The sequence below is a fragment of the Brassica napus genome, chromosome C9, assembly GCF_020379485.1.
Source record: "Brassica napus cultivar Da-Ae chromosome C9, Da-Ae, whole genome shotgun sequence".
Taxonomy (NCBI): Eukaryota; Viridiplantae; Streptophyta; class Magnoliopsida; order Brassicales; family Brassicaceae; genus Brassica; species Brassica napus.
Window position 1 is genome coordinate 35,600,804 of NC_063452.1, and position 9,754 is coordinate 35,610,557.

General features: G+C 37.7%; 1 protein-coding gene across 1 annotated transcript; it reads left to right on the forward strand.

The window, feature by feature from the left end:
• Nucleotides 1–1,323: 1,323 nt before the first annotated feature.
• On the forward strand, nucleotides 1,324–5,212 carry LOC106452002 (ferric reduction oxidase 7, chloroplastic). The gene is made up of 9 exons (XM_013894008.2): nucleotides 1,324–1,933; nucleotides 2,027–2,123; nucleotides 2,487–2,684; nucleotides 2,774–3,008; nucleotides 3,122–3,449; nucleotides 3,522–3,801; nucleotides 3,877–4,132; nucleotides 4,207–4,648; nucleotides 4,806–5,212. Exons 1-9 carry the CDS (start codon nucleotides 1,714–1,716, stop codon nucleotides 4,973–4,975), a joined length of 2,226 nt encoding a protein of 741 aa, XP_013749462.2. The 5' UTR covers nucleotides 1,324–1,713; the 3' UTR covers nucleotides 4,976–5,212.
• Nucleotides 5,213–9,754: the final 4,542 nt, after the last annotated feature.

Genomic DNA, 9,754 nt, shown 5'->3' on the forward strand with positions numbered 1-9,754 from the left:
CAAAAAGTTTACCAAACATATAAAAAAATATTAAATGTAATTGTCCATGTGACATTAAGTCATAAACCATGTCATATATTCTAGTATGCATGTCATATTTACTTTTAAATTTAAATTATATTTAGAAATTTTTTTTTATTATTTTTTCTATTTTGTCATTTTCTTTTCAATATTTTAATATAAAGTTCGATTGAATTGAACATAAAATTCAGATAAAATAAATAATTTTGTTTATTTTAAAATATATTTAAAAATAGATATGTATATAAATTTAAAATTATAATCTTAGACAGGTTTTTTCTATTTCTTTTGGATAAAATATATTAAATCAAGTTGGATAAAATTAATAAAAAATTATATAAAGGTTGTATAATTATCAAATAGTAACTAAACAATATTTCAAAAATTGGTAGATATATAAAAGAAACTAATAATATTACTATTAAAAAATTTCTTTTAAGAAAATGAAAATCTGGTTTAGTAATAAAGTTGTATAATTATAAAAAATAGAAATAAATAATATTTCAAAATTTGTAAAATATTATTATATTTTTATTATTATGTTATTTAATTGCATATTTGAATAGATTTACTTTAATGATGATGTATAATTTACTACACTATTATAAAAAGTTTACCAAACATATAAATAAGTGTTAAATGTAATTATCCATGTCATATTAAGTCATAAACTATGTCATCAATTCTCGTATGTCATGTCATATTTATCTAGTGAAAATGATTGCAGAATATATGTGTTAAAATTATTTCGTAAATAATGTCTAGAGCATAGAAAGATGGTAAGAATGAATAAATGACTTCTCTTTTACGATGAGTATGTGGATCTTATGTCAGGAAGAAATGATGAATTTGTGCAATCTTCTTCTCCTTTTCTTCTCTTTTCCTATCATGGAGAACTCTTCTTTTTACTAGGCAATTCTTTTCATTTTATATCTAATTTCTAGGTGGAGAGAATGTCATCTATGGTCATTAATTGGAATAAATGACTATATTATTGACAAAGGCCATTGACCAAGACCCTTGACCAAAAATTATTGACTTAGTCTTCGTGGGTTTCATGTAATATGGGCTTTCGATCTGTAGTGGGAGGCATTAGTTCTCGAATAACCGAGTCGGACTTACGGTTTGGACTTAAGGTGAAACCCGGCTCCTACATTGTGGTTTAATCAATGACAAATGGTTGACGTTGTACAACTACTATGAAAAAAACAGTATAATACACACAATACGATATATTGTGTTTTCTAGCACTAACTGTAACCGTATATGAAAATGAGCTAGCGCAACACCCAAAATTATCCAAACATCGCACTCGTCATAATAACCATCTTATCTATATACTCTGTAGTGACTACTCACCGTCCCTTACTTGTGGTTGAAATGAGACGTGCTAGTCTTTCCCAAGTACAGTTACTCTCACATGGAAATTGCCTTCTTCCCCTTTACTCTTTTGTTTTTTTTTTGTTAATTGTGTACTAGGATTGATGTTGGGAGGGAATCTTTCATTAATGCGAGTGATGTAACCTTGAATGGTTCACAAAATTTCTTCCTTTCTGTCATCTAATTATCTCCTGAATTTCTTCTCATAACCTCTCCTTTAAATCTGATGATGCGTTTGAGCAACCTCTCATCACTACACTGAGAAACCAAAGTAAAAGATTCACAAGAGTGAGCTACACAGAGAGAGTAACGATGGATGATCATGAAAGCCCTCTTTTGTCCAAGGAGTCATCATCGTCGTCATCATCATCATCCGTGGTGGCTTCCTCGTTTAAATGGATTCTGAAAGTTTTAATGTCCGTGATTTTCGTTGCATGGGTTGTTTTCCTTTTTGTGTACCCTGGGAAACTCGGCGATGGAATTCTTACAAATTGGAGAGCTGTTTCTTCCCACACTCTCTTCGGCACCACAGGTTTTACATTTCTTCTAATTTTCCGACAAAAAAGTTTTAAAATTGTAACTAATATTCATTTTCATCCTCCGAATTTGCAAAAAATATTTGCAGGAAGCATGTTCTTGATTTTCAGTGGTCCGATTCTTGTTATCTCCGTCTTAGCTTCTCTCTATCTGATCATCTCCGGAGAAGAGAATGTGTTCACTAAGTACGTGTGGTCCACGTTCATTACTTTAGTGTGATAACTAGTTGATTTTAAGACAACGTCCATCATATATGATTGCTATAAATTCCGAAGAAATTTAAAGATTTCAGTATACACAAACTTTTTTTTTTTAACTAATTTTAGTATACACAAATATATATATATAATTTGAAATTGATATTGCATATTTGCATAAGAGCTTAAATTGCTTTGGAACAATGTAAGAAAGAGTTTATTCATATATAACAATAACAATGTAAGAAAGAGTTAGAAAGTGAAGTTAAAACTTATAAATAAATATACAGTAAGTCATTTTGGATACTGTCAATTTTATTAATTCCATATTTATTTCGGTGTTTATTGAAGGAAGAAGATATCGAAATTCCCAAGGTTCAGGCTGTGGACATTTCCTGTTCTTGTGGATGGGCCATTTGGAGTTGTTTCTGCAGCTGAGTTTCTTGGAATTATGATCTTCTCTGTCTTCTTCCTCTGGGCTATCTATGCATATACCATGAGGGATCTTGACCTTCTTGATCTCTTCCATGTGCTTCCCGAGGATAGAAGGTTCTTAAAGCTAATTTTCTTTGTTTCTTCCCTTCTTTATATATATATATATATTTTTGCTTCTCATTCCAATTACGGTGTGTCCTCAGTATGCTTCTGTTGGAGATAACGGGTCTGCGTTTCGGGATGATTGGACTGTTGTGTATGGTGTTTTTGTTTCTTCCAATCTCGAGAGGCTCCATTCTCCTCCGTCTTGTCGATATCCCTTTCGAGCATGCTACAAAGTATCACGTTTGGCTTGGTCATATCACCATGGCTTTCTTCTCCTTTCATGGCCTCTGTTATGTTGTTGCGTGGACCGTTCAAGGTCGACTTTTAGAGCTTGTAAGTCTCTTCCTTATTTAGTTTTTTTTGTTTTTAACTTATTTCTGTTGTGAATCTCACATATAATCCTATTATGAAGCTTCGTTAGTACTTACTCTATCCCTGTCTCTCAGTTATTCGAGTGGAAAGCTATTGGAATCGCAGTGTTACCTGGAGTTATCAGTCTTGTAGCGGGTTTACTTATGTGGGTTACATCGTTACAGTACGTGAGGAAGCATTACTTTGAGCTTTTCTTCTACACCCATCAACTCTATATTGTCTTCGTCGTCTTCTTGGCACTTCACGTGGGTGACTACTTATTCAGCATAGTTGCTGGAGGAATATTCCTTTTCATTCTCGACCGTTTCTTGAGGTTCTGCCAATCCAGAAGGACTGTAGATGTAATCTCTGCAAAGAGTTTTCCCTGCGGGACTTTAGAGCTCGTCCTTTCGAAACCACCGAGTAACAATTCTGTTTCCCCTACCTCTAATCTAAAGCATTTACTGACTTTTTTTTTTAAATGTCCAACTCTAGATATGCGATACAATGCACTGAGTTTTGTCTTCCTCCAAGTAAGGGAGCTATCATGGCTACAATGGCATCCCTTCAGTGTTTCATCAAGCCCTCTAGATGGGAAGCATCATGTTGCCGTTCTCATAAAGGTTCTTGGTGGATGGACTGCAAAGCTTAGGGACAAGTTGTCAAAGCTATACGAGGCAGAGAACCCAGATCAGCTCCTTTCTCCTCTGTCATATCCCAAAATCACAACTTGCGTGGAGGGCCCTTATGGCCATGAATCTCCATACCACCTGGCGTAATGAGTTATAAATTTGCTTTGTATATTTGAAATTTGTTTCAATACAAATAAAGCTCGTATTTTTGATTGCAGGTACGAGAATCTGGTCTTAGTAGCAGGAGGAATCGGGATTTCGCCATTTTTCGCCATCTTAAGTGATATCCTACAAAGAAAAAGAGATGGGAAAGCTTGTCTACCAAAGAAGGTTTTAGTTATCTGGGCAATCAAAAACTCAGACGAGCTCTCTCTCCTCTCATCGATCGACATTCCTTCCCTTTGCCCTTCTTTCTCTCAGAAAATGAACCTTGAGATTAACATCTATGTCACAAGACAATCCGAGCCTCTCTTGGTAAGTTTTACATAAAACATTTTGCGCTTAAAGCCTTAGTTTGTTGAATATTGTTTTGTTTCACTGTCATACAGGAAGATGGAATGGTTCACAAGATGGTGAATCCTTCTGTGAAGCCAAGGAGCAACGGGTGTCCCATGTCGGTATTAGTTGGTACAGGGGATAATATATGGTCTGGACTCTATCTGGTATCATCCACCATCGGGTTTGTTTTAATGATCACATTGTTGGACATCTTTTACATAAACAAATTCAACATAACGGCGTGGTGGTACAAGGGACTTCTTTTCGTGGTTTGTATGGTTGCAAGTGTGTTGATTTTTGGAGGTCTTGTTGTTGTTTTCTGGAATCTTTGGGGTGAAAAAGCCGGTGATGTAGAACCAAATGGCCACGACAAGGTGACTACGAATGGAGAAGAACTACATAACCCATCTGCGGAACTTAAAGGCCTTAACACAGAAGACGATATTCAGAGTTTCATCACTACTCGTTATGGCACGAGACCTGATTTTAAAGGTACGATTATAACTAGAGTTGACCGATCCGTTTTCATTACCCAGTACTCTCCGGATGGATTCAATTCGATTCAGCTATACCGGCCTGTTCTAGTGCAAAACAAAATTATAAATGGTTTTCTGTTGTTTTGTCTTTGAAAACACATTTTAATTTGCAGAGATATTTGAGTCATTGAATGAGAAATGGGGAAGTGTTGATGTTGGAGTTATTGTATGCGGACCGGCCAGTCTTCAGTCTACCGTTGCCAAAGAGATACGTTCACATAGCATCTGGCGATCCACGAATCATCCACTTTTCCACTTCAACAGCCACAGCTTCGACTTGTAACTTTGCTTTCAAGGCTGAAGATAATTATGTAATCAATCTGTGGAATCTAAAAGAAAAAGTATGCATATGTATGTAATAGCAGTCTGTATGTATTAAGGATACAGCTATGGGGAATATGTGACTTTCTATTTTCATGTATAATTATGCAAATATATGAGCTTCTTATATTGTACTATTAGATAATAACCCGTGCGCAAGCGCGGATAAGTTTTTATAATAGTGTTTATTTATTAAATAGTTTTAACATCTTGCAACCCTACAATTTTTATCGATTATAAAATAACGAATATAAATGTTGGTCTCTTAAATATATCATCCTTGTTGAATAGTTGACGTATTACATCTCATTTTAATTATTTTTAAGACTTCATATGCACAAAAGGAAATTAATTTTTGCGGCTGACACAAATCATTAAATTCAAATAAGCAACATCGATTGTATAATGACGAAATGAGATTATGTTTTCTCCTCTAGATTTGTTTACTATTGACTCTCTATAAGTGATTTCATTTTCTATCTCTATAAAATTGTGTTTTCGTTCCCGTCTATGTTTCATTGATATGAGCAGTTTCTTTTTTTAACTTCTTCTATGAATTCGGTGAATTACATAAATGTCAATTTAAAAAAAAAATAGACATCTGTAAAAATTAATTTCACTCTAGATACATATCTAAGAATTAAATTTTGAAAAATAATCACCGGCAAACTGTATTAACATGTTAGTGTTCAAATCTAATATAACAAATTGTTATAGAATATAAGTGCAAACTCGAAATATAAATGTCTGTCTAGTATATATTCACCAACTCGGTCAGAAAATCATCTAATTCAAGAACAACAAAACAAATTAATTATTTCACCAGTTCGGGTAATATCTGAATCCGAAAGTGATGCGCCCCAGTCTATGGATCAGCACATGGAATCAGCATCGGATGATGATCAGGACGATCAGATTATTTCGACTGAGGTTCATTCATCCGTTCGTACTAGACAGACCGACCGTGCAGTGTACCGGATCGACCCGCGTATGTCCGGCAAGGAGCTTAGGCTGGATCCACGTCCCGTGGTCCGAACTGACCGTACTGAAGCCCGTCCTTCCCGACCAATTCGTCAAGCTAGGACTGATGATCGAGACAGAATCAACTTCGAACGCACCGATTCCAATTCAGACCGTAGCTTCTCATTTCTCGTTAGGCTGGGCCGTACCGCATGTACTGACGGACGTACTGATGGACTGACCGACTACTTTGATCCAATCTTTGAGTTTGATCATTAGGAATTCTCTAAGGCAACGATACTGAAGCTCTCAGATGTCTCGGTCATATTTGGTCCAGTTCAGTTCGTGAGAAACTACATTCAGGACGAACGGACCGTCTGGCTCATGTAATGGTCCTTACCGCGGGTTGTGCCGCCGAATACATTGAATCTGGACAGAAGTAGGCGAAGAGACCATTGACCAGTCTTCTTGTTCTTTTCCGTGTTTGACTAGATCTGGCCAAGCTTATGTTTTCTATGCATTGTTTTTACACATTTCTCATCAATTCTCTTTGACTAAGAATTCTATAAGTATGTAACTCAACTTCAGATTTTGGATCGATTTTTCTTTTTATAAAACTTGAGTTTTTACTCTCTTTGTTCTTCTTCAAGAACTTGTCTTGATTGCTTGGTGTGGCTAGCTCCAAACAATTCTCTCTTTCTCGTTGGACCGGTGAGTCACATCCGGCAACAGATTGAGAACCATCTCCTTGTCGGACCTGTGAGTCATATCAGGCGACAATTAGACACTGGAATATCGAAGGCCGTTCTGCACCCTTCGTGAGACCCAACGATCCATCCGTTCTCCCTTCGGAGTTCTTATCAAAACCGTACCGGCTGAGTGTTCTGTTCTTAGGGCGTATCAGTTTGGTATCAGAGCCACTCAACCGGTATCATCTAATCATTCCATCTTCTCTTCTTTCATTTTCTTCAAGCACTTCTTCTTCTTCCTATCTTGAATCTGGGCCCCTCTTTATCATCTATATATATAAAAAAAAAGAATGATCCATATATTTAAAAAAAAAAAAAAAAAAAGAGATTTCGATTGTGGATTGGTGGTGGAAGAGTAAACCTGCTGGCTGAGGAGAAATCCAGCCTTTGAGCTGGTTAAGGCGGATTCCAAACCAAAACTTTCTTATCTTTCTTTCTTACCAAAATCCCATTGTTTTGTTTGGATCTACCCATTGGGTTTTCTTAGACTTGTCTTACTTAGAACCTTGAGAAACAAAGATCTTGAGTGAATCACTATAAAACTTGAGAGAAACACGTGTGTGTGTAAGGATCAAACACTCAAGGGTGTGAGGTTTTATCTAACTTTCCGTGTTTAAGATTTTCAGGAAACCATGAGTAGTGAGGAAGAACGGAACCGTCCCGGAAATTCTATTGCCGGATTATCTAACTTACAAATGGGAGCCTTGAACGATTCTATGTCTAACTTATTGAATACAGGTTTGGAGCAGATCCATCAAAGGCTTGACGAGCTTCAGGCCAACCAACAGACGCGTTCTCGAACCGGAGTTAGAAGAGATCGCCCAAGACGGCACAACCGATCCGATCTTGACATCCAGGAGGGGGAATCTCAGGACGATGATGTCTGGTCCATCAACAGACCAAGGAGAGATCCTAGAAACCAAAATCAAGGTGATGTCAATCCTTTTGGTAGAAATGATAGAACTGATAATGGTTTGGGTGGTTTGAAACTGAAAATTCCGAGTTTTGATGGCAAAAATGATCCGGATGCCTTTTTAGAATGGGAAAGAAAAATTGAGTTGGTTTTTGATTGTCAAAATTTCTCAGATCTTAAAAAGGTTAGACTTGCTGCTGCTGAGTTTTCAGGCTATGCTATTAACTAGTATGATCGAGTTGTGACTCACAGGAGAAGGACAGGAGAAGCACCAGTTGAAACATGGGAGGAGCTTACCATGCTGATGAGGCGACTCTTTGTTCCTGACCATTACCACCGTGATCTACATCAGAAGCTCAGGCGTTTGCTTCAGGGTACTAAGTCAGTGGAGGACTATCATCAGGAAATGGAAACTTTGATGATCAAGGCTGATGTGGACGAGCCTCTAGATGCCACCATGGCGAGATTTCTTACCGGGCTCAACCGAGACATTCAGGATCGTATGAAGCTCCAAGACTACGACAACATGGAGCAGATGCTACACAAAGCCATCCTGATCGAACAGCAAGTCAAGAGAAAGAGTTACTCTAAGCCGACCTATGCTCCAAAACCATCATTCCCTTCTAAGCCAAACTACCAAGACAAAAGTAAGTCTTCTTCAACAACAAATACTGCTTTGAAAACTGATGTCTCTGCTGGGATTGACAAAGGAAAATCAGTTGAGAACCCAAGCCGTGCAAGAGACATCAGATGCTTCAAGTGTCAAGGTCTAGGACACTATGCCAACAAGTGTCCAAACCAACGGGTGATGATTCTCATGGATAATGGTGAAGTTGAGTCCAAGGATGAAAAAGAAGACAAGGAGGACCTTGGACCAATTTTTGATGAGGATGAAGAAACCTTTGATTATCCAGCCAGTGGTCCACTTCTTGTTACTAGTAAACTCTTGGACTACACACATGGACCCATTTTCGATGAGGAGGTCGATGGCGTGATTAACGAGTTTTGTTCGACCTTTGTGGAGGATTCAGGTCCGATCTTTGATGAGGACAGCCTTGACTACCCAACATCTGGTCCACTACTTGTCACTAGATGTTCCTTGAGTGTGCAACCAAAAACCGATGACAAAGAACAAAGGGAGAATCTCTTTCACTCTAGATGTCTCATTTCTTCTAAAGTTTGTTCTTTGATTATTGATTGAGGTAGTTGCACTAATGTGGCCAGTGACACCCATGTAAAGAAACTTGGGCTTGTTACTCGACCACTTTCTCGTCCTTTCAGGTTGGAGTGGCTAAATGAAGCTGGTGAACAGTATGTCAAGGAGAAAGTCACCGTTCCACTCACCATTGGCCGTTATGAGGATGAGATCGTGTGCAATGTCCTTCCCATGGACGACTGCCATATCCTTTTGGGTCGGCCTTGACAGTTTGATAAGAAGGCAGTACATATGGGTTCACAAACTGACATTCTTTTGATCACAAAGGAAAGAAAATTACCTTGGTTCCCTTGTCAACTTTGGAGGTGAAGGGCCGTGAACAAGAGTCTAAAGCCGACAAACCTGAGAATTCCACCAGAAACTCCAACTTCTTCATTAAGCAAAGTCAGGTAAGGAAGTCTCTTTGCACTCAAAAGCCAATCCTTTTACTTATTTTTAAGGAATCTCTTTTGTCTTCATCTTCTTCTAACCATGCACCGGACATTCCGAGTGAGTTGCTAGGACTTTTTCTGGACTTTTTTGATGTGTTTCCAGAAGAGAACCCAAAAGGATTACCACCAATAAGAGGCATTGAGCATCAGATCAATCTTGTCCCGGGCGCGTCTCTGCCGAACCGGCCAGCGTACCGCACCAATCCAGTCGAGACTAAAGAGCTCCAGAAACAAATTGATGACCTGCTTGACAAGGGTTATGATGTTAGGAGTTTTCAAGGCTCCTAAGACAAATGTTGTAGTATAGTGAATGTCGAACCAGTTCTGAGGGATATCAAAGCACTGAGAATGCAAGTACTCACTTAATCTAAGTGCAACCAATGATTTAAATGGGTTTTAAGCTATGACTAAAACTAGAAAGCAATAACAGAATGATACTTTCTTGACTAAGGGAAAAGAGAACTCATGGGCA

Bases quoted from the DNA above. Each gene is read 5' to 3' on its own strand.
- LOC106452002 (XM_013894008.2), top strand. From the start codon at position 1,714: ATGGATGATCATGAAAGCCCTCTTTTGTCCAAGGAGTCATCATCGTCG. The intron at 2,124-2,486 runs GTACGTGTGGTC...TGTTTATTGAAG, and splicing joins GAAGAGAATGTGTTCACTAA to GAAGAAGATATCGAAATTCC. The intron at 3,450-3,521 runs GTAACAATTCTG...GTCCAACTCTAG, and splicing joins CGTCCTTTCGAAACCACCGA to ATATGCGATACAATGCACTG.